The sequence below is a fragment of the Trichoplusia ni genome, chromosome 4 (genome assembly GCF_003590095.1).
Source record: "Trichoplusia ni isolate ovarian cell line Hi5 chromosome 4, tn1, whole genome shotgun sequence".
NCBI lineage: Eukaryota > Metazoa > Arthropoda > Insecta > Lepidoptera > Noctuidae > Trichoplusia > Trichoplusia ni.
This window is the reverse complement of record NC_039481.1, coordinates 16285089-16311242: the sequence shown is the minus strand read 5'-3', so window position 1 is coordinate 16311242 and position 26154 is coordinate 16285089. Positions and strand designations below refer to the sequence as shown.

General features: G+C 37.4%; 2 protein-coding genes across 7 annotated transcripts in view; both read left to right on the top strand.

The window, feature by feature from the left end:
* The window catches only part of LOC113493275 (ral guanine nucleotide dissociation stimulator), a 29059-nt gene extending 24942 nt beyond the window's left edge, over positions 1–4117 (top strand). For all 6 annotated transcript variants that reach the window (XM_026871175.1, XM_026871174.1, XM_026871172.1 and 3 more), the window contains 3 exons: positions 563–698; positions 938–2369; positions 2525–4117. In XM_026871175.1, coding sequence (XP_026726976.1) covers positions 563–698; positions 938–2369; positions 2525–2661 — 1705 coding nt within the window. In that variant the 3' untranslated portion in view covers positions 2662–4117. The remainder of the gene's footprint in view (positions 1–562; positions 699–937; positions 2370–2524) is intronic.
* A 1330-nt stretch (positions 4118–5447) lies between these two features.
* LOC113493145 (whirlin) overlaps positions 5448–26154 on the top strand; it is a 71261-nt gene continuing 50554 nt past the window's right edge. The window contains exons 1-4 of the mRNA XM_026870968.1: positions 5448–5717; positions 21337–21509; positions 22216–22420; positions 22806–23026. Of these exons, the coding sequence (XP_026726769.1) occupies positions 21357–21509; positions 22216–22420; positions 22806–23026 (579 nt within the window). The 5' untranslated portion in view covers positions 5448–5717; positions 21337–21356. The remainder of the gene's footprint in view (positions 5718–21336; positions 21510–22215; positions 22421–22805; positions 23027–26154) is intronic.

Sequence of the window (26154 nt, the reverse complement as noted above, 5' to 3'; positions counted from 1 at the left end):
TCGCGACCCTGTTGTTATTCACAAGAAACTATGTTACCAGTTCAGTATGTACAGTTGTATAACAGTGCTAAAAAGTTTTGTAATTTTAATAGCTGTCTGTCACGACTTTACTGCCGAGATATAATAATACTGCAATAAATAAATCTGGCATAATCATGGATTAGTCTAAATAAAACAAAATATCTGTTACGTGCTAATTGTTTCAATAGATAAAAAGTGATTAAATCGATTGTTGACTTTTTATGTTAGTTAGTTAATACCAACCCATAAATATCCCTCTGCTTGGCACTGGCCTCTTCGCGTATAGGAAAGTTTTGAGCATTAATCACCACGCTAGCTTACTACGGGTTAGCATTTGCTAGTGGTGTCTCGAATAATTAAGGAATAACAAATTTTGAAAAATTCACATTGTATGTACCTTGTGCATACAAAACCGGAAGGCTTTCAGATAATGTAAAAATAATACCAACGTGCACATATCCTATGACCGACATGGGCCTCCTATCATATACCTAGGAGAAGGATTTTCTTCTTGTGTTATGATCTAACCGTGACGTTGCAGGACTCTGGTAGCATGTCTCCACGTGTGGTTGGACACGTACCCGGAGGACTTTCGGCAGCCCCCGCACCACCCCGCGCTGCAACAGCTACTCGCCTTCACTCAGGTTCACCTGCCCGGGACAGAACTACATACGAAGGTAAGGAGTAACACTAGACTTTTTTCTAATTTTATTGTTTCTGTGAACAATTGTATACAATGGTTAGACTTGAGTACTTAGTCCATACCTATAAATATTTCCAATATAGGAGTTTATCTGTTTGTTAATCAATCACGTTATGATGGTAGAATGGGCCTTGTGAAGTGAAACATAAAATTATTTATAATTTAAACAAACATGCATGGATATTTATGAAATGTTATTTCATTACTTTCCAGGTATTACAGAAGTTAGCTATATTCAGTGCGGAGCGCAATGGCGTGTCGGGCGGTGTCGGCGGCGGCATGTGCCTGGCGGCGGGCATGCGGCTGGCCGCGCACCACACGTGCGCCTACCGCCTGCCGCACGTGCCGCACCGCCACTTCGCCGAGCAGCTCACCCGCATGGACATGGAGCTGTTCAAGAAGCTCGTCCCGCACCAGTGCCTCGGCGCCGTGTGGTCCCGGAGAGACAAGGACCGCAACCACGACGCGGCGACAGTGCTGGGCACCGTCAACCAATTTAATGCCGTGTCGTTCAGAGTTATTTCGACCGTTCTTGTTGAACCTAACTTAAGACCCCTTGAGCGCGCCGATATCCTCGCCGCGTGGCTAGACATCGCACGAGAACTAAGGGTACTGAAAAATTTTTCATCGCTTAAAGCGATAATCTCCGGGCTACAGAGTAATCCCGTTTATAGACTGAGAAAGACGTGGGCGTTACTAGCTAAAGAAAAAGCTGAATTATTCGATGAGCTTGCCCGTATTTTTAGTGAAGACAATAATCGATGGGCACAGAGAGAGCTATTGATGCGTGAAGGTACCGCAAAGTTTGCAGATACCGTGGGAGAAAACGATCGCCAGCTTCAAAAATTATTACATGAAAGAGGATCACCCGGTGTCAGCCACGGAACCATTCCATACCTCGGGACCTTTTTAACTGACCTTACTATGATCGACACGGCTATTCCTGATACAGTGGCCGATGGGCTGATAAATTTCGATAAACGACGAAAAGAGTTCGAGGTCCTCGCCCAGATTAAGTTACTTCAAGGCGCGGCTAATGCTTATCATTTGCCTTCGGACTCTATGTTCGACAGATGGTTCGACTCGGTTATAGTTCTCGACGACCGGGAAGCGTTTCAGCTTTCATGTCAAATTGAACCTCCAACAAACCCTCCTAAGGAAAGAAGACCTAAAAAGATAGAAACTAACAGTCAAGGCCATAGGAAGAATGATTCGATCGCCAGTACTAGTTCGAGTAACAGTTCACAGTTTTACTGTGAAACAGATGGCACCGGCACAGCGTGGAAGAGGGATAGCCTAGAGAGACGAGCGTCACCCACGCGACTATCACATGGGTCGTCATCCTCCTCGCTACCGTCACTAGACGTGTCATTGTCAAGTGCTAACAGTGGGCAGAAACCGGCTAATGGCAAGGCGGGCGGCACTAGCCCAGCTGCACCCGGACTGCGCTCGGGACCTGACTTCTACATCATCCGCGTCACGTACGAGTCAGACTGCGCGGAGACAGAGGGCGTGGTGCTTTACAAGTCTATCATGTTGTGTAACAACGAGCGAACACCACAAGTTATCCGTAACGCCATGCTCAAACTAAACCTTGATGGTGACCCTGACGGATACACTCTGGCGCAAGTTTTGCCCGAAAAAGGTAACTATTTAATAATAAATATTTTCTTCGAATCTAAATTCAATCGAAAGCTATTTTATTTGAAGTCATAACTACATTGTATCTGCTTTATCTGCTATTCTTTGCTTTCGTAAATCTAAAATATTAATATTAAAAATATTCTGTTCCTTTTTCAGAAATGGTGCTACCTGCCAACGCGAATGTTTACTACGCAGTGAACACTGCTTACAACTTGAACTTCATATTGCGGCCGCGGAAGGCGCAGCAACTTGAGCCAGTCGTCAACGGGAAATCGCGCGGAAAGCGACCTTAATCCATTCAATGAGAAATCAATAATCGATTGGAGTTAAATGCGTAATGAGGTTATTCAGAAATGAATACTAAATAATCACAGCAACGGCGATCTAGTGTTCGGGTGAACTTTTAAAGTATACAGTGGAATTGACTTCAAGGGTAGACATTGGTGACATTTTCGAGTGATTTTATTACGAGAAAAGACCTTAGTAGTGAATTTGTTCTGTGCTTAATTTAGCTTGTATTTCATTTCGACAACATAAGCTTGTCTGAATATACCTACATCTGATCAAGCTACGCTTAGCCCGTAAAACTATGTTCCTTTATCACTATGCAATTTATTTTGATTCATTGCATAATTGTGGACTGATGCGCTTCTTAACATCTGTACTCCCATCTATTCCTAACGTGCATTTCACGGCGTCTAAGATGTAATATTTGTATTGTACTCATGTAAATAACTTAAAGTAATGCCACCTTTAGTATAGCATTGTGAATTTAAATGTTTTATGTATATGTGAATTGTTATTTGTATATAAAGTTGTGTAAATAAGAATCTCATGGTATAATATTGTAGTGTAATACTGAGCCAAAGGCAATTTACGTCTAATAGCAAGGTGCTGTACCACTTTTGTATAACGTTTTAGAAGCTTTAATGTGAACATATTTTGATAAATTGAATTTCATATTGTATTTCTAATAGAGTTTATGTGTTTAATATAATAAAGGGTAAATATCGGGAACAAAGATATTCAGAATCTGTTCACTGAGCCAGTCGTTTTTAGGAACGTTTTTGATAAATATACATGATTGCGAGAAAACGAAGATTTGGCATTTTAAAAGATAGTTTCACTCAGTAACAGAATAAATCTCGAACACAATAAAACTGTTTGTCTTAAAACTTAGATAGAATGATGTGTAGACGTAAACTTAAATGTTTGACTGTATAACGATATGAATAGTTCATGACAATGTGTGTACTCTCTGTGTTCGTCGTAGACATACGCTGTACCTATGTGTGTGTTCACTGTTGCCGAACAGCCATTTAGTTAGATCTATTACCGACTTAAATCATACAACTAAATTAGTGAGTAGATTCTAGGGTCTGCGTACTTAAAGCCATACATCAAGTGTACTGATATTTGAAAGAGTAAATACAATGTCTATGTAGTATTATCGCCGTATACAATAATTCTTTTCACGTGACCATACTCATCCAATATTATAAGATTCACGGTGTGCCTAATATAAATTATTGTTTTATATAATATCGACTATAATATTTACTCATATACTTATTCTACTGCATATATTGTAATCGTATGTGTTACCTACCCTGTATATTAAGCGCTCAGAATGACATTCTTCATTTGTTTTGTAAATATTTGTACCTAATTAACGTGTAATTTTGTAGTTTTCCACCAGTGTCGCTGTAACATGTTTATATTCGTATAATAAAAGTTAACGAAATCTTTTATGTGTTTTTTTACTTGATTGATGTCTCGGTATTGTACAGCATGCTTAAAATGGGGGTAGAAGTGATATTGTGGAGAATATATCATTAACTTATACTTTTAATCAAAATAAATAAATATGAGTAGGAGTAGGGTTATCATCCTGGTTCGCGGTAGACTGCGAAAGCGTTCCCGCTTGGCCCCCGACTAAAGGATGCGGGAAGCATTCCAGTCGTTTTAGCCGGTAGGAGTCCGGCACACCCCTTCGCCTTCCCCAGGGCGAAGGATGTCCATGAGGATTTCCACTGGACAAAAAAAAAAAAAGGGTTATCATCCTATTTCATTATTTATGAAGTACAAGATACATACAAACTTGCCTTTGCTTGGCTAATTCAGCTTGGAAGTGACACGCACACAAACTTAAAGTTGGATGCTGTTATTGCCATACTTACGTGAGTTTGTGCTTATTCTTTGAATAAGTATAATGAGAATTAAAACTATTGCTAAACCTACTCTCTGGTGTTTACACCAAAAAATGTTATTCACAGCAGCAGTAATGCCATCTAGTAGACATGATTGAGAACTTGTTGGAGATTGGCTGAAGTGTTATCATTTACAGCAAAGTAAACATAATTTGCTATTTGTATTTTTTGGGGTTTGTAATTTTCGTAACTATTCTAGATTATTTATATGTACTACCAAATAAAAGAAATAGTAGTGTTTATAAATATATAAATAAGAGGTAGGTTGTTACAGATGTTTTTCATTCACGTAATGTACCGTTAATTTTGAATATAAGGTATCTTTCTTATTACTCTTCAGATGTACCTAAAATCATAAGTCTATTTATACAACTGTATTTTGTCACAAGATCTTTATCTATTGACATTTGATCAGTTTAAAAATAAGTACATCAGAAATAGATTATTTACAGAGGTTGTTTTACACCGAGCTCACAGAATTTTTCGGCACCATCCGTATTATTTCATCCATTATAGTAATAAAATAAACAAGAAAGCTAGTCGTACCCTTAAGCTAGTCGCAGGTTAGATATTTCATCAAAATAAGACGTTCATTCTAGGTAGTTTAATTTCGAGCTGTTCGTGTTAAGCGCGTACCAGTTATTGCATTAGGGTAACTAGAGTTTACGTTAAATAAACGGTTAAGGGTGAAGTCGAGGCTGGTGTGGTTGGTGGGCAGGCTGGGCGCATCCCACGGCGGCGTGGTGGTGGTGGCGCAGGTGCGTGCCGCCACCGGTTGACAGTGGCTCGGCTGAAATTTTCATGGCCAGCGTATCGAGCGAGGGTCGCGCGCTCGGGGCGCGCAGTCGCGCCGCGCCGCCCGCCCGAGCGCCTCGCACGCCTCGCTCGCCACCGCGCGCCGACACACTCGCTCTGTGACAACCTTGCCGTGCCGACCCCGGCTCACAACAATAACACGCGCGACCTCCACACTACCGTCTTTTCCCGGAGCGTCGATACCTTTAGTGCCCGGTGCGAGTGCAGTGGTCGTGCCACGTTTCAGCTCCTGGGCCGACATGTGAAAAACAAAGCCTTTGTGACAGCGCCGGCGAGCGGCATGTGGTGTACCAATAGAGATACACGCAAAATGAAATAATTAGGTGAGTTTAAGTCTTCATAGTCAAGTATTAGCTATAAACAATTACTATTTACATCTGTAAAAATGTAGTTATAAGATTAAATATTCAAATGATACATTAGATGATGGATTTATTTTTGGCAACGACTTTCTATTTAAAACCATTACTTTGTATACGTCAAAGATGAACTCCAACCTGAGAGTACGGATGTATGCGAGTTTACTATCAAGGTCACACTTATTTATGTCAAATATATAGATGGACAGGATATCCCTGACAGTTGATAGTATCGAGCCAGTCCGTGTGGTGGGAGCGGCCGAAGTCCGTCCGTAGCGAAGCTCTACGACTGCCGCAATCTGATTATGGCACACCCACTAAGCTGGAACATATTTATACAACGGTACCTATTGCTACAACCTAGTTGTTATATACGAGTGCTGGGAAAATCTAATCATTAACCAAATTACAACGACTCTCATCTCCAACAATAATAACACCTCTCGTAGCACTTCCGTAGCAATTTCGTAGCGTTTATTTTGTTTTTTGAACTTTGTTAAAGGGATAAGCTGCAAAAGGACTTAAATATTCGTAATATTATACATGAATACTTTATGCGCTTCAGAACATTATTTTGAATTATGTTCTAGTCTAAATTTAACTAAATTACATACAAAGGCTTGATAGAAGCCGTAAGAATTATGAAGCGGTTAAAAGTATAATACTAAATATTAATATGCTATCTATTAAAACAAAATGTAAAGCAAATATTTCAAGTTATATTCCTGTAACCATCATTCAAACTAATTAGCGGTTAAAAGATAGTTAAAGCTTATTTCCCAAATCAAATGTATATGTATTAACAAGCTTATTATTTTACCAGTAGCAGATATCGTTTGTCGTGACGCAGGCTCGCGTGACGGGGGCGCGGCGTGCACGCAACTCGCACAAAACGATGCAATAACTCAGCCCCCCACGTTTTGTTGCCGTCGGTCCTAACAGTCGTGGATAAAGGGAAACCTCTAATTAATTTAAGCAAGATATGAATCATATTTTGTTTAGTTTAAAAAATTATACTATTCTATTTTGCTTTTGTAATCATCGATGGACTACAATTGATTACATTTGTCCTTGCTATGGGTGTACGTTACCCAGGAAAATGCTTGCAGAAGTCAGTAAACAGTCGTTACATGGACAATATGGTGTGAATGGAAGCGAGACCAACCTAGTTTAGGCAAAGGATGGACTAGAAGCTAATCCTTTATTACTCATCACAAGTACTTAGCTAAACTTGGTAAACCTATTGTTCAACTTTGGTTTGACTCTGATCTGAGTTTCTATCCAGATACACCCAGTTTCTAACCGAATATATTTACGATTGTAGTACCTCAAATCCTAGTTGTGCTATTTCGATTCATTGTTAGAGCTGTACAAGTTTACACGAGCGGAGTAAGCAGATTAACAGAATCTTTGGAACTTGGGTAATTTAGTTTCTGAGTCTCTGTGTATCCGAATTATGAGAATTTCGTAGTTGGATGCCAACCTGCAAGGTTCTAGGTAGGTCAGGTTACATGAATGAATAAGCAATTGAATAGTCAAGATGCAATTAATGGATATTATTAGTTACATGAGTTTCATTGAGAAAATCTTCGCCTTTATGTACTCGAGCATTAACTAGGCTATTTAGTAGCTGGCATTATGTTCATTAAAGTAAACATCAAAATAAACTGAATGAGCTAATTTTGTTAAAATTCTCGTGGATTTCGTCACTTAAATCTTTTATACTATAGTCAAAATAGCAGACTTCAAAGACATACTTAAATTGCTATTTTCTTCGTGATTTTAACTTTCGATTCACCAGGGAAATTCAAAGATAGATGTTTGTTAGCGAAACTTTTATCCGATAAGTTATTTCTAGAACATTGAGAGGGGATTTTTGAGTTATGATGTATTGTTAAGCTTTGGCCTATTTACAAGGTTGTTGGATGATAAGTTGCCGTTAATCTTGTTCCTGTTAAGCGGGGAGTTTATTTGAAACCGCGAAAAGCCGATTTATGTTAAGTTAATCTTATTAGGCTTAAGAACCGTTTGACCGTGTGTGGTTATTAAAGAATACTAAAGGGAGGACACTAAAGTAAGGCACATTGTGTTCAATAAAAGACTGTCGTAATACAATCAATAAACATAAGGAGATAATTCGACTTTGCATTCTTGAATTTGAGAAACCCATTACTTGGTCAGATCTAAATAGTATGTATTAAAACTTCTTTGAAATTTCGCCAGAATAAAAAAATAATTACTCGGAACTGAAATGAGACTTTGGAAATTCAGTCTGAAAAAGTATGGAGCACCAATTTCAATTAAGTGAAAATAAAAATGACATGTTACTTGTACTACCAGTGATCTACAATCTCTGGCACAATCCACGGATACTGTAGGATGAAAGGTTCTACGAAAGTCCACACCCGCATAATACATTTATCTGTGCCCGGAAAACCCTGGACGGTCGCTACAGTCAGTCTTATCACGATATTGCTGATGTGATCAAATTTTTATCCCCCACATGACCTATTTCTAAAGCAGACCGTTGTAGCTTTCGGATGACAAGTGGAAATTTAATCCACGTGATCCCGATACAAATAATTAATCTTAATATAATCGAATATCGAGACCTTGACGTCCATTTTTCAGATTAGTTTACTTCTCAAGGCTCTTTCATGTGATAGATGATACTACTTTATGTAAGTAGCTAGCTGTTGCCCGCGGTCCCGCCGGTTACAAATCGAAACGATCCTTAAGGAACATACAATCGGGATAAAAACTATCCTTTGTATTAATGGTAGCTATAAACTATCTGTTTCGTCTAAATCCGATGAGTGAAAGAGGAACAAACCATACATACAAAATTTCGCGTTTTTAATTTTAGTAAGAAGTTTCAAAGGCCTTTCTTAGACCTACAACAAATATAAACATTTTGATTCTTGATTGAGATGCCGCGTAATAATGAATAGAATAGAAACTATTTTTGCAAAGTAGGCTTGGAATGTACGCTCTCGGATGTAACGGTAACCCATATAACGGTGTAAGGCAACGGGGTCACACCTTATATTGGGAAAGAAAAGACCGGGGTAATGAGATTGCCAGAGCGAGAATTTTGCAATTGTACCCGCGATAATAACGGACAGAATGTTCACCGCTCACGACCGTGCATACATTACTAAATGCATTTTCTTGGAGATGTTTTCACTAAGTTTCTGAGGTTATACTACTGTATAATTATCGAAGATTACAAGAAATCTTTGGCAAGTGTCTTGTTTGACGTTTAATAGGTATAACAAATAGTCTTTTCTTTAAATGAATTTATCGCTTTGGAGTTTGGCTCGTAAAGTGTAAATTAACAAACCGGAGTAGGTTTGGTTCTAACCTACTAGCTTTCGACCAATAATTAGTTTTAAAGCTCTTGCTTGCGCTTTTCCAATTAAAATTGGAAAACTTAAAGACATTTTAAATTAGATCTTTGAAGTGGTTTTGCGGTATACGATTCCATTTCTACTCTGATTAAAACTATGCTTCGTCATGTCTTATTTTTATAAGCGAGATACTAGAAAATACAATATTCTGGTACAATATTTGTAAACTGCAGCACGTAGCACTGTGTCGGTTGGGGTGGTGACCTTTAACGCCATTTTGTCATGCAATTTTAGTCTAATATATTTAAATATCTTATCTGATTGTTGAAACATATTACAGGGTCAAACGATATACAAGATGAAAACTGTTTCGCCACAAATAAAGATAATACTTCTAGTAAGATATGAATAAATTCAAGATATTTGACTTTAAGTAATAACAGAAGCTGGAGCAGGAATTATGTTACGACTCATGTAACATGGCGGCGGTGTACATTTTAAATAAGATACGGTTTTATTTCACAGTTCATGCACACAGATTTCAAGGTTGTTGTAAAGGTGCTTCAAGAAAATCATGAATTTACTATGATACAGACAGTACACATACATAACATGTACATTGTATATACAGCATATATGTTTAATTCTGTTACGTGTTGTTTCCGTAACTGGGTCTGGATCTAGCTTTTATGGTCTCAAGTTTTACGAGTTCTCGCAAATAAATGATACGAAGCCGATTGTTCTTGCCTTAAACAATTCAAGGTCTGTAGTCCTAATCGACTTAGTTCAGGAAATAATAATGTTTTGCTAACATATTAAACATGAAGATGAAATACGGACAGCGCTATGAAGGATGTGAAAACAGGCTAATATAAATTAAAGTAGATGAAGTTTCTAGTGCAATTTATTAAGCTATAAACTATCTAGGGGCTTATTTGAGTTTTTATGGGATTTGTGTTCGAGTAATAAAAATTTACTGGCCATTACTCTCCGGCTCCTTTACGACGCCTTGGGAATGTGCACCCGTTGTAAACCGAGACACATTTGCCTGTGGAGAGCCGAAGAGGATTTTCGTGTTTACGAAAGGGCTCTCCTCATATCACTTGATATTTCTCATCCTGTAATATACCTCACGAATAAACTTTGAAAGGAAAAGTACAGAACGAAAAACCTCTTTTAAAAGTACTTTGACATTTGTTCAAAAATAAAACCTAAATGCCAAAGTTAGGTTGATATTTCGAGTCTTGTTGTCACAATATCCATCGATATGGCATTAACGGCTATGGATTTATTAAAATTGTTTAACTTAAAACCATTATGATTCGTCAACGATTTTGCATTACCTTAATGCTGAAGTATACACCGAAGTCATAAAAACATAACTTAAAACGGAAATATTTAAGGTCTTTTGACACGCGAGCTCGTTTCATATTCAGGTTTGCGCCATTTCTAAACATTATGCACAAGTAGAAGTAACCTTTCCGTTTTGGGTCTGACTGACCTGAAGTTTATGTATGGCATAAATAATGCTGACATAACTGTCTCAAACAGTATTTCACCGTCCCAAAAAAAAAATCGTACTCTAAATTATTGTGTAAACTTGTATGAATGTGTAAGTGTTGTTGTGCAGACCAGAAAATCGTGATGAAACGATAAAGGAGCTTTATTTCTACTCGATTGGTGCTTTAGACTAGAAGGTAGGAAAATCAATGACGGTCCAATTCCTAAGAGCGGTGAAACTGGGTCTAATACAGATGAGACATACCTTAGATCTCTTGACCAAGAGCAGATACAAAAGGTGTCGGCATTCCTCTATGTTCCACCAACCATGAGTGAATTCATCGGGAAGACTTCGATTGCAAACAGAATACCAATGAGCTTCTTAATAAAATACCAAGAGTAATATCAACTAAAAGTTCCCATGCACAGTCTAACTTGAAAATGAGAGCGCTATATATTTCAGCCTTATCTGATCAGGTTACTTATGCATGCAGGATTTTGAGCCAGCTGACAAACAACATTTGGCGATGGTCTTGAACTCTATGCAAATATAAATGTATTTAAAACCAAGTTTAAGTGAATTTACATAGATTTAATAGTTTCTTATGTTTGTTGTTCAGGTAATGGGAAAACTTAATAAATTTCCTTTAGGTTTTATTCGTAAAGTTAGAGTCGTATGTTTGGATTTCGTTTGAGGCGTAGAGCAGAAATCAAAAGCTACGACTCACGGTAACACAATTATAAGGGTTTGGTCTTCGGCTTTCCAAAAAAGGACTGTTGCCCAATCAATGTTCAGCTTTGCCTAAGCCTTGGACGTTTGAACTTTAAATGAGTCTAAATTTCAAGGAAAATTTAAATAAAAGGAAGAGGTTACCTACAATTACTACTGATTTATTAGTATTATATGAAAGTGGTAAAATTTGGTACTTGTATGTATAAGTGTTTGGATGCGTTGGCAAGTAGTTAATGTAGACAAAGTTGGTCAAAAATGTTGTTCCAAATTAGTAGTTAATATACGTGTTTATAAGTAAAGTTATTAGTTAGGTTTATCTAGTTCAATCAAAAATAACGCGCCAAAAGTTTTCAACCCCAAGGAGGTTCAAAAATAATAATGTTATAGAAGTTACTGTTATTGCAGCGTGTACTCTGCCAAATGTTGAGTGAGTTCAGCCAAAATCAACATTGTAACGAACAAAGACCTAGTTAACAATAAATAAATCATAATTAGCTTACAGTAAGGTGAAATAAAAAACTAAGTAGGTCATTCCAAGCTCCTGAAAAAAGGTCGGCTTCTATTTTATATTACAAAATCCATACGAGGCAAAACCGTAAGCAACAGTTGTAAATAATAAAAGAGTTATGTTATCCAAGCTATTTGGTTGTACACTCATGTAAAATGTATATAACTAAACAGAGTAGAAACACCGGTAAACTAAGCCAACTCGAGTATATTTTAAGGCTGAAACAGAAGCAAGATAATGTAGTCACGTCTAGTCCGACAATGAGTGTTGTTTAAACCTTAAACGCGCATCTAATTGAATAAACAATAGCATTACTGTAGAGGGCTTAGGGTCGTAAATCACGGGCAACACGCTCGTTTGAAATAAAGCCTTTGTGCTTACTATAAAACCAACAATAACCTACATTCAGTTTGAATTAAAAACCATCCATGTTCCCTTGCCTTTTGGAGTGCCGTTCTTGACGCTTCAAAGGGAAAACAAACATCGTCCGTCTTTTATCCGCTGGTTCGTTCAGTAAAAATGACATGTATATTAAAATATACCCCATAGCACACAATGTATCCAGACAAACTGTTTATTCAAAATTGATGACGTGAAGGGAATCGAAAGTGTTCAAAAACGTAGGAAAATAATTTGTTTTGCATTTTGGTAAAAGGTTTTATAGTCATGCAAAAGCTAAGTAATGCTTTTTTACGATCATATTGAAACCGATGTTAAGAGCTGTCTGTTACATTAGTTAGCTAAAAAGGTTTTACTTCGTTACTTCCATTGCATGACTAATCAACTTGCCAGTCAATAGTAAAGGAAATTGGAAGTTTAATCAAATGTCGTATAGCCTTACCTACGTTTGAGGTGACAGGGGAATACCTATATAGTTTTCAAATGGGTTTCCCACTTCTACTGAGAGCTCATAGCTCTTAAACCAGGCATGGTTGCCAACCTCTGCTACTTAAAGCACTATCATTGCAGTTGTGGAAGCGTGATAGAGTACAACACAGCGCAGAACGGAATCTCTCGCACAAGAGTCTCGTAAACCGTACATCAATCATTGAAGCGTAAAAAATAGCGTATAAAATGATCTGCGGTGTTACTGCGACCTCTTAACGAATGTGTACGGTGAAGCATTTAACGCGTGCAGACAATGGTTGCACGTCTAAAGGAAATTCCAGCTCAACTTCACTCGCCCGCTGTCAGTTTCCGCTCACTCTCGTCCCAGTTTTTATTGAGAGCTACGAGTAGTTTTTTTAACCCTTTCCCGGTGAACTAAATTGAAGGCATTAACTGTTTACACACATACGAATATATTGTTACAAAAAACGTCGAGAACTCTATTGTTTTAGAACCCACTATCAAGCTTTGAGAAGCCAAATCGTTTTATGATATGATAAAGCACGTTGTAAATGTTTAAATACAAAAAGTTATTTGCATCTTACTTTGAAGTTGACCTACATTGACCTATTTAGGTCCCTACAAAAGTAACAGAATAATTGTGTAATAGGACAATCGTATAAAATACAATGCTATGGTAATAAAAACTATTTTACGCTAAAATGTTGCAAGCTGTTTCGCTTCCTACCTTCGTCAAACAAAATTGTTCAATTATATTCGAACAATTTCGATTCACCGACTGAAAACAAATTAGTCCATTTGTATGCTAACGGACTTTCCGATTCGGATGTGAATATGGGTAAAGGACTATTTATAGCGATCGGCTTTTTGTTTACAGCTTTAAATGACGTAACCTTTTGATGCAGCAATTACAGTCGGTTTGGAATACGTTTGACACGTGAAATCAATTGAACATGTTGCTATTTATAGGAATGGTCTTTGTCTTACTGACTTCTCCAATTATATTTGACATGTTGTCGATAGAGGTCTAAACCATGAAGTTTTTAAGTCTGTGTTGTGATTGACTTTTACATTATTTAAGCAGGCTATCTTTGGATTTGAATATCAATTGTCATTCTGTTAATTATTTCAGCGCACTTAGCACTAAAATGCATGCACAAGTTATGTAAGTGTTCTTCATCCTATATGAATGCTTAATATCAGTTTAGTGTTAGCCTATAATAGTACCCAATAAATTACGAGGGTTTACTACCAGTACCATTCGGTATACAACTGATATTAATTTTCTACCCGTTTTATTTGTTACTTGCTCGGAGCGTGTACAATATTAAGTTTATATTCTAGGATTTCGAAATTATTACTTCATCTTAAATGCAGATGAAAGCAGCGGGTTTGTTGTGAGGAAATATTTTAAGCCTTGGAACTATAAATATCCAAACAGTTTCGTTATAAAAGGCTTCTCATCTGATTGCAAGGCTACCTAGTTCTTAAGAAAGTGAACCTTTAAAAGTAAAACTAATATTCACGTCGATTTTTTTTTTATGAAAAACTGTCGCTGCGAATACGCAGAAATGGGATAAAGAAAATAAGAAAAACAATCCGTTTAAACTTTATTGTTAGTGACAGCATTGTAACGGACAGATGGACCGTGGGATGGACAGACGGACAGACATCTATACCTCGGTAATAGTGTTCCGTTTTTACTCATTGGTTTAAAATGTATTAGTAGTGGAATGATTATTTCATTAGATTAGTTTTGAAATGAGTTTTTATTTGGTATGATATTAAAATAGTTAAATTTTGTTTTATGACACAAACGTTAAAATTTCAGCATCGTGCGTTGTGTGCTTATCTATATATACTTACTAATATATAAAGCTGAAGAGTTTGTTTGCTTGTTTGTTTGAACGCGGTAATCTCAGGAACTATTGCTCCAAATTGAAAAATTCTTTTTGTGTTGAATAGACCATTCATCGAGGAAGGCTTTCGGCTATAAACCATCACGATGCGACTAATAGGAGCGAAGATACAATGGAAAATGTGAAAAAAATAGTGCAGGTATAAATCATAACTTATATCTTCTATCCAGGGGGACGAAGTCGCGGGCAATAGCTAGTAAAAGAATAAAATTCCTAATAAGTAGTAAAGTTTCTCAGCTCGTCTGGAATATAGTATTACTGGTATTGTTCGAGTATTATGTACCCAATAATGGTGTGGAATGTTTGACGGTGCCGACTCATTGAATACTAAACTGTTGATTTGAATATATTTCAGCGGTTCACAGTCCTTTAGTGAGCTTCGTGTTTCGTCAGCTTTATTATAACTAGTAAAATCGCATGAAAACGTCGGGTCGCCTGCTTTCCTGTTAAATAATAACTGTTTTGTGAAAGTAATCGTACACGCCACCGGAAGAGCACGCGTCGATTAGACCTTTAACGAAAATTCTACGTTAAAAGTGCCTGCTGAAAAAATAACATGGTTAATTAGGCGGTATTTTGGTTATTCTAAAACGATTTGAATTTATGTTTGAATAGGATGTCGTTCATATTTGGGAACACGTTCTTTTGTTTTCTAAGCTTGTCTTTTTCGGGTAGTAACAATGGACCTTTCTTGATATAATTGAATGAGTCTTTTGATGTGTCGGGTTACAGCCAGATGTCGGCCAGGTGGAAAATATTTACAGATTGTTCGGTGAACCGGATAACTCCTGTAAACTCGACTGGAGCGTGCATTAATGTTCCCTTTCATTTTATAAACCCTGATTGATATAATTGGGCATAAGATTAAACAGTTCCAAATAAAGCACATAGGTATGTAACTTATTTAAAAAATAAACGCACTTTAATAAGTATGATTTGACATGAAATCGGCAGCCGAAATAAAGTGGAGCTAGAGCTCTTTCCATAAAATCTGAAAGTTTTATTTAAGCTTTTATGATTTTAAGACGTAGAAATCGATGTGCAACTTTTGTTGGACTGAAACTGTGAGTCGACTCGAGTAGAACTGTAATACAAAATTTCTTTATACTTAAAATTGTAATGTATTGTCTGTTTACCATAAACCTCCTTGCTTCGATGGTTGGATAAATGAAAACGCGCTTATCAAAATATTGAGGAATAACTGTTTGGGCTTGTTTAAGAGAGAGGAACAGTTTGACGCAGCACTATAAACACCTTTGGAAATTATTACATAAGATACCATCTTTAGGCAGTAATAAATTAAGGGAGTGTGATCATGAAATGTCAAGCGAGTCACTGAAACACCGCAGCCGGTGTCTCAGTAATAATTTGACAGGCATTTATAACGAAGTAATCAAAGCTGCTGGCCGAAAAATATAAGTTCTTTTTCCGTGTAGGTTTAAAAATATTAAGATACTTTTAATTAAGTTTAGTACCATTCAAGTTTAGAGTAAAGCGATATATTCGTTGTTAGATTTTGTGTTTACTTTAAAAAATATAAGAAGTGAAAGTAACTAGTAAGGGTGACCGTCCCTCTGCTTTGCATAACCGCCGACTGAACGACACTTGGTAAAGTAATTACGGTAAGTTTGAAGCCCGAAAAAGCACATTAGGCTACTTTTTGCTACGATTGTCGATTCCGTTAGTTACTATGACGAAAATTCCAAAACTTAATTTCTTTCATAATTAAGGCTCGTCTTGCGTCGTTTGCATTGTTAAAAATTGTCAGCAACGGAAGTAATTACAATACTACAAATTACAAAGTATCTTGTTTTCCAAATTCAATCATTAATGTTAGACATCCTAGAAGAGATACAAAATTAAATGAGGCAAACAAACGTATAAATAGATGAAGCAGCAATCAGCAAATATTTGCGTATTCTCAGTCAAACAATAAGGATAAACAATAATAATTATGTAACAATGCAATAGTATGACAGAACCAATAGGGAAGCAACTCGTCCGTGAGCCAGTGTACGTAGTAAATCCGGTAGCCAACTTCGTCCGTGTCCCATTGACCTACATTTGCGCCCTTGAACCCCTGCTCCCCTCCTTGCCCCCGCACCCTTCACCAGCTCGCTCCCGTGACGTCATAAATGCCCTCCATAAGCTTTGTATTTTAAGTATATTGTTTTGTTCTATAAAAACACCGTTACTTGCTGTTAGTAAACGGATAAGATGCTTAAATCGTTTTGAGGTTTTATTGAGGAAACATAAATGCTTTCCCTGACATAAAAATAGAATAAAGAGTTAAGTAGGTAATATCAGATTTCTTTTACAGGTTTTATGTAACGTTGCTTTACTAAAGGATACGAGATCCTTCCGAGAGAGCTATTTTCTTTTATTTTTTTGTGTGGTCAAATAGCTAGGTAGAAATAAATGAATGGTGGGAATTTTGTCCAGTAATTTTATACATATAATTCAAAACTACAAAGCTTTTAAAACTTTATGAAACCCAGAATTATCTGGTTAAAGTATAGAATAGCCTTAATTTTTATCGAGTTCTTTCAATTAACACAGTCAATTTATTAAATTCAACTTTACCAATCAGATACTAGTTACACAGGACAGATCACGAGGAAAATTAGATAAAGTTAATCACTTACTTCAATATTCACCTGTAACAATTTAATATCGTACTTGTTTTCTATTCGATCAAACAATAAATTCAGATTTATTGAGGTTTACTGCTGGATAACCCCCCCCCCAAGTTTCGCCACACCACAACACCCGTACCTCCGCCTTCCGCAAGTTTCCTATTATGTAATGAAAATACACTTGCATATCAATTCAAGATGCGTCACGTTAAACGTACTCAAGTCGTCATTTATTCACCATTGAGTGCCACAAGTAACTGGCTATTATAAAATAATGGTTTTCTCATTTCTTGCCAAGTGGAAGTTTCCTAGCGTATTTCCGTAACCAGATGATAAAAATGAAGTCCTATTACTAAGCCTCTGATTTAAGTTCGTCTGTGACCAGGCTGTATAAATTTTCGTCAATGATGACTGTTGCCATTGTGAGGTCGTAATTTTGATGGGTGATAATTTTTTGTTGCAAAGATTTATTTACTGTTTATATGGACGTCTTGCTTGTACTCGTACTTTGGTCGGTTTTTAGGCAAACAAATCGGTGTTTAAGTTAATCTTTCTTCTAATGCGAAAGACTTTGTCCTTGTGGTGGTGTTCTCGATTCATACGATAGTATCACGCATACTAAGGCAATCCTGATCGATGCTGACTCGTCGAGAATCTATTGGCTATTGTCATTTCTCATGCAGTATTTTTTACGTGGTCTATAAATCTCCACTGTGTGAAAACAACAGAATAATTTAGCGGTGAATACTGTCCAATAGCCGCTCAGTTCACTGGCACCTCGAGGCGGTTTGTAGGCAAATTTTCCATTTGGTTGTCGCTGGCACGCTTGTTTTCCAAGCCAGTGGCTCGTTCAAATTTATTGCTGTGAAAACATCTTCTAGGTCGTAATATGCAGGTAATATTGAAAGCTACTTGCATTTTGAGTATTAGTTTGGGTGGGCTGGTTTTACAGCTTTCAGAAAAAAAAAACAGAATTTGTAATAAATATATCGTGAGATGGGCTGTTTATTCTGCACCCTTTGAAAAGCAAGCTGTGGTCACTGAACTCTCTTTAAATAGCATTTTACAGACTTTGTACTTGACTGTGCTGTATGCCATTAACGTGTCAAGAACAACGTTCTCCCGTTTAGCGGTTATGAGGGTACCCTCAATGGAACCATTTTTAGAATTATTTCGGGACCATTAGGCGCTCATTTCGACATTCTGTGATGGCTTAAAGCTCAGTTTTTTCTGTTTTGGTGCTTTCCGTCGTATTGTAGAATCTATTCACATTCACAAATATTGATCTGTTATTTACCTTTTTGATTATTTGTTTACTAAATGGTATTCAAAGTGGTCTGTGGTTGTCTAGAAATTCTCTAATTAAATATGTAAAATAAAATAAATAAATAAAGTTAAATATGTTGTTATATATATTTGGTTTGTTTAGGATACATTTTTATTAGTAAATAAAAACATTTTCTACTCCAGTTTGTTCTATTTTCCGACAGTCACCATCCCAAGAGAGATATTGTGGTAATCAGGAGCTTCGTGAGCGGGGTCAGGCTCGCTCATTGCAGTAAGATGTTATTAGTGTGCAGGTCGACACCGCTTCTCATTCCCAAGGCATTGCTGGCTTAGTATTAGACGTGTCATCGGATCTGAACACGACATGGAATTGAAATTCTGAATGCAATATCGGGAATAGGATTGCAAGAAGATTATCATTGTCACAAAGTGTTTGGGTATCGTGTTTTGTTTGATCTATTTTGCCAGTAATTATGTGAATTTACTACAAAATGTTAGAGAAAAACTGTAAAAACTAAATGACTAATGTTAAAAAGTGTTTATTTTGTTATTAAATTCCCTAGAAAACAATGTACCTAGTTAAATTATTGTTAAATCAGAAGTTTTTGTTTAAATCATAAACTCTGACTTGAAAAGTTTGCCCGTTTGATGAAATAAGAGTAAATACGCTGAAATATCTTTCGCAAGTAGGAAATGAAAAATAAATAATGCTGTTTCCGAGCAACTGTAAAATTAAATTTACAAGAGCAGGTATTAATTCCCAGAAGAGTAAAAGAATAATGGACTTAAAAAGATACACATTTTACGGCCGCGTATTCTCTTAACAGGTGTTAAAGATTTTTATATCCAAGTTGTTAAACCAGATATACTCAGATAAGCATACTCACTATACCTACTTACGCTTTTATTGAGATATATACAACTGCGGACTTGGTCAACGGTTTGTTAGTGAAATCAGACGGTAAAAGCTAGTTTCACAAACGGTCTTGAATTCCCGAAACAAAAGTTAAATTTTGACAATAAGCGAATTCTTCGTTACAAAGGCCAATAACCTTACAAATTCTATTCCCTAGGTGCATTTAAATATTTTAGCTGTAGTAAAAATGTATAAGACATGAAGTGGCACAACGTAAAAGTGATATAAACTCGTAGGAGCGAGTCAGTCGTGTGGTGGGGCGCGGGTTGGCGCCCAGCCAGGGACTCAGCCGTCCATCCCCTAAACTTGGCGAGATAAATTATCACTAGTAAATTGGATCCGTTTGGCAAATTTCTTTCAATAATATTTAAGACTTGGTTTAATGTTGTCAACTGTTGCCCGGATTTATGACTTGAGTTAAGAAGATTTAGGTTAGGTTTCTTATTATGGATGATGATTTTGCTCGATTCTCAGAAAACTGAGAATTCCTTACTCAAGTTATTTGTAGCAAAGTTCAGTTAAATGCTAGGCAATCAGTGTTTAAGGTATTCATTTAAAACTATGTTGCCTAATCAAGGGTTAGATATGAAATAAGTAATACTTAAATCAGTCTTTCTCGTAGAAAGAAACTTAAATATAAATAATTTAAATATCTACGAATGGGTTTTCAACTATCGTATATACGTGATGTAATTTGTAAGTAATAATATGTAACTATATATAGTTCGTAATATAACAATTTTGCCCTTATTAAAGGAGATAACAACAAGGAGGAAACGACTTTGTTAAAGTAAATTGACTTGATACCGGGACCCTAATAATTAATGCCTTACTCACCTTAATAAACGGCAGTAATGCGGTCACAGACACCTACATAAATCAGTGTCTTTGGGCTCTCGCATTTATCAGGTTATATCCGAACAGTCTCCTGTAAAAAAATAGGATTGTTTCTAAATCAATAGCTATAAATCTAAAGTGATACTTTTTTCGTAGTAATTTGGAAGGGGAATATAATTGATACAGTAAAGTTAATAGCGTATATACATCGTCGTGTAAACAAGCGGATACACAAAGGGGCTAAGGTGACCGGACGTCGTCCTGTGTCCCGGACGTCACGCCCAATGGTCGGAAGCTTGTTTTGGCTTAAGCCCTCATTACAGACTTTATGACAGTCCATAACAACGTACACGATATACTGAAGTTCATGTAAGATGAAACATATTCTGCTTCAGGGTAGATTAATTTGGTATCGGTTTATGGATGTGTGAATTTTTCTTAGCATACGGTTTTATGCTGTTCGTTTTCCTAAGCGAGGCTCTTTGACTATTTTTGTCAAAACTATACTGAGCTAAGCCGCGTCATAATATATAATACTCCTCCACTTCTGCTTCTCCATATAGGTCCACACTAAAATATATACATGGAAAGTGCAGCCGCTCTTGGCAACGGTTAGTAAGTAATTGAATAGAACGAATGAATGAAACAGTGTCCATGACCAATGTACGTCGTGGTTCACGATCGAAGCCCAAGTCAAAGTTCCCATAAATTGAACCGCACCCAGGTGTTACGCTCACGACTTCCTTCGCTAAATTACCTAGTGGGTACAGAGCCGCTTAAACCAAGAATTATGTTCCCAACCCCTTTTTTGTATGCTCTGAGAAAGTTGTCCCAATTCCTGTTTATATAACAGTAGGTTAATTCTTGATGTGGATTTTCCAGGACAATTTGTTCTATGTTATTTCGCGTTTTAAGGGAACATGTTATTTTTGTTCTATTATAAATTCAAATACCAAAAATATTTTGACAATACCAAAACGTATTCTTCAACAATAGAAAACAAAAAATGTTCAGATTAATAATACATTATTGTATTTGTTTGTGTCAGATAGCATCGTGACCCCCGGCATGAGGTCGGGGGAGGCGGGCGAGGGCTCGGAGCTGGCCGAGTTCGGCGCGCGCTGGCCGCCGCCCTACAACCAGGGCTACGGCTGGACGCGCTCCGCCACGCCGCAGCACCCGCCCGCGCACCACCTCGCCAGACACTCCCGGAGCCACCAGGTAGGCAAAGGAAGAAAGACGTCAAAGTCAAAGAGGACTCACCATTTTACATTGGGACTCCAAAGCAAAAACTCTTCCTCTAACCTCTTTGAAGCCCTAGACAAGAACCATTGTCGTACATTTCGACATTTCGATTCATGTATCTATTAAGTTCTGATTGTTAAAAGACGAAATGTAAAACCGAAACATTTGAATTAACTAAATGAATGTTGAACTATTTCAATCCTTTCTTAACCTTGATAATAATGGGGTTAGTAGATAATAAACTATTATTGTTGATTGCTATTAATCATGCCAACTTGCAAGCTAGTATTCTTGCGCTATGATTTGATTCACCACAATAATAGGTACTGTCTGCCGATTGAGCTAATTGTTCGGATCCCACGGAAATTCTTGGCTCGTTGCCATAATTTTCTATTCAAATACCACTGTTTCGTGCACTCTAGCGTTAAATTAGTTATAAAATTGCAGTCGACACTTGAAACTTTAACGACTAAAAAAGTGTAGTAGCAAGAACAGTCTTGAATTCAGATCGTGATTTGCATGTACTTGTATAAAGGTAGCACCTTTATAAAGGTATTAGGTTATTTTCACTGATATCATCAGTTCTACTACAATTACGGGTTCCATTAAATTGATAAGCTAATTCTTTTGAGAAATAGGATCTAAGTGTAACAGCAGTTAGTGATGCAACCGGTGGTTGCAGGATAACCGGCACACGAGCTACGAGGCGGAGGATGCGCGGGGACGCGCGCGCGGCGGCGTGTACTACTCGCCGCCGGGCACCTCGTACACCATCGTGGAGCGGCCGGCCTCCTCGCATGGCCACCACTCCTCCTACTCGCACCACTACGCGGGGAAGCTGTCCCGAGCTCCCTACCTCGGCTCCACTACTATTGCGAATAGTGCAGGTGATCAAACAAACGTTTACTTTGCTTATAGAAATATAAATTTTAAGATTACAGGAATCTTTTAAGAAATCTCTGAGCTCCGAAAAATCCCGCTGGTAAAAGTTATGACGCAAAAAAAATAAGGACATCTTGAGTTATCCTACCTTATCTGGTATTAAATTATTCAACGCACACTTCGTTAAATAATTCACGAGAACGAATTAAAAAAGCAGAGTTCAGATAATCTCAAGTTCTTGAATCTTTAATTAATCTCTAATTGATTATGAATTGGCTTATTTTATAAAGGAAAAAAAAATAGTATTGGGAAGTCTACGGCTTACAATTAAATATGTATTCAATAAGCATAATATCCCACAAATTAGCTTAAAGCACAGTATTTTTGTAGCCGGAGCGACGAGCTTGCGGAACAGCACGAATCACCTGAGCGCGGCGAACGGCAAGAAGCGGCCGATCTCGCCGGAGCAGGTGCTGCGCTTGTTTGGGCAGGGCGGCGCCGCGGCGCTGGGCAAGGCGCTGCCGCCGTCGCACCCCCCCGCGCCGCTGCCCGCGCCCCTGCCTGCCCGCAGGCACTCGCCCGCCAGCAGCCCCAGTAGCACTACGCATCATGTAAGTGCTCCCTAATGCAACACTAATTGCATTATTTAGATGCTGCCATCTCACCGGAGAGCGTACTAAATTACGCTGTAACAGCGCCCTGCAGAAATTTAGGTTAATTTAAGAAACTTTACGTTCACTTTATGTTAACTCACATTGTTTAACTTGCACATGGTTACTTAATGTATTAAATATTCAATTATAATTTGTTGGTTTCCACAAAAATTTGGAAGATACCTTTTGAATTCTTGGTAAGGAAACCTTGAATTTCCACAGCTGTTGAAATCGCGGTGCAGTAATTATTGAATCAATAGTAGAATCGTCAAGGATGTCAGTAGGTGAGAATTCCAAAAATAGCTAAATATGAGGCAAACGCGGAGGGTCGGGGGTGTCATGTGTGTAAATTATTCCTGGGTGAGGCCGCACTCGCCAGTCGATACCACTACTTTATTCATGACCACAGCGGCGACCGTTTAGGTGCCCACAATGTGGACATGACTACACAGAAATGAATGGATTTTGCTTTATCCGCACGTTTACATAGGACGCTGCCTAATAAATTATCGGAATCCTGCTTCATAATTGGGGATACATTGTTGATACAATTTGTTTTATCTTTGAGGTTCACTTAAATATGGTATAAACTTAGATTGAAACTAAAATTTATTGTTATTGGGTAGTGTAGGCGTGTCCACACAAAACTTATGGTGTCATGGTCAACGGTTGGTCGCGGCTGTCTTCGTCATTCAGTTGACGTTAGGAGCCAGTTCAGATTACACTGTATTTACAGTGTAAAATATTTAGCATTTTTTTTCGAGCATTTGAAAATGAATCGTAATTTCGTATCGTAAAATCGTTAGGGTGGTGTCGTATCGTTTGACCCAATTACACTTTTTCGACGAAGTCAAGCTAAATATTTCAATTTGTGAACCGCGGCTGGGCCGACGACGGTCTAATTTCTATGTTACTAAAGTGGTTAGTCAAGAGAAAATTGAAAATTGTTTAGTCAAAAAACTTTTTTAGTCGTTTTTGAAGGCAGAGGTTTTTGTATAGAGCCAGCAAGAAGACAAGAACGAACAAGAAGTTTGGAAATCATTTTCAAGAGTTTTTTAATTTCCTTTACTTTTGTGTGTAAGGCAAAAATATATCCAAAATGTGTGCTTGAATAGTACTAAAGTTGTGCGTAATGTTATTCGGTGTTCAGTGGTTATGTGATTACGTTTATCTTAAAGAAGTACCAAATTGGATTCACCTGAGAATAATGAGGTAAATAGTAAATCAAGTATGAAAGTTTAAAAATTTCGTAGTAGGTACATACATATAGAGAGGATACACGATAGTAAGAAGATGTAATTTTAAAGAAGATAATGTAAATTATGGAGACTACGTCATATTAGGAAAATACCACTGACCTACATCAATAAATCATTAACGATGCTGTTTTAGTCTACGTACTACTTTTAATAACTAATCGATAGCTAAAAACTCTGACACTGCATAACTTTTCTATTCTAAATTGGACCTCTATTTGAGATGAAAAACAGGCAAACTAATTGGATTTGTTCCACCGGAGTAAGAAACTTAGGTGCAATAATAGCTGTTGGTAAACTCTTTGTACAAATCAATTAGGGTTAGTTAGACGCTAACTGAAACCAAGTAGTTAATCACTGTTGGAAAGTGTAACGTATTTTGCTGTGAAGTTGGATGAGCTAAATGATTCCCGCTAGACTAGCACCGGCGGTATCAGCTTGAAAGCACTTGTTGGTGTAAACAAAGTGTAATTAAAATGAAATGGAATATATCCCGCTGCTGGGACGTGTCATTCAGAGACGAGTTATTTCGCGTATTTAAGTATTAAACATACTTCAGTGAAATAACTTAATATTTCTTTATTAATAAGAATTTTCAAGCAAGTTAGTATTCGTAGTGTAACTCGCAAAAGTTTTATTCCACAAGACTTGAACAGTAAAGATCACTAAAATATTTACGGAAGCAACATCGAAATATGAGTTGCAAGAACATTGCAAGCGAGAGCATAGTTCCCAACTATTTCCAAGTAAATCTCCGGCTAGATCCGATGAAAATATTTGTCGGTCGTAATACTAGCTCGAGGCGCGAGGCGCGGGCGTGGGGAGGCGCGCTACGCCGCCGCACCGAAGCCGGCTTCTACAACTTCTTTGAGATGTTAAACGTTCGCCTCCAGAAACATTGTTTACGTAAAAGAGGGGTTCGCGTTTTATTGCTTATGAACGCTGCGTCGAGAACAATATTGAGGAAAACAATCCTTTGCCTACACAAAACTCAAAAATTATTTACATATTCAGACCAAATTTTTTGGTTGTTTTTTATAAGTATAAAATGTATTATTATTCCTATTCCCACTAAACACGCATTCAGTAAGTATGTTTTATACCTACATTATTGTGGAAAACACCACGAAACATGCTAGGTCACGTTGTAATGTCAAGGAAACACGTCACTCACTGAAAAATTAATAAATACGGAAGGCGACGTCAGCGAAATAAAGTTACCTATTTGTGTTTTTAAAGGTAGGCGTATAATATAATTGTTTTTAGGTAAAACGACTGACGCCAATGTACAAAATATTGGAAATACTGTTTGCTCATTAAAACCCAAAATGTTTTGAAGCAATAATTCAGCGACCTTTTAATAAACAAGCTTCGTTCAGATAAACGGGTTCTCATTTTCAGCAGTGGCTATTTTTCACCGGTTTATCCTTTAGCACTTTAAGTTGCTAACCTTTGAATATGTTTAGTATAGATTGTCCACCAGCCTAACTAGACTGTTTTGATCATAAACGGAACTGAAACTCTTGTTTTATGCTGATTCTAAAAAATGTAAGAACAGCAGAGAAAACCTTTAATAACCTCATGTTGTTTTGTCTACTCGCTTAACTACCAGTAAGTGGCTTAGGACAATCATCCAAGATGCCAGAATGCAATAGGACTAAATGGGGACCCCAAATAAACTGTGCGCGGCGTGTCAGAATATTAGGAATATAATATTTTCTGTATTTTAACAGTTCTATGAAGAGGTCTGAATTCTGAAGTTTTGAAATCTTAACACTTCACTCGGTATCCTCTTCTTTTTGAGTCTATCTTAGATCGACTTACAGGTCC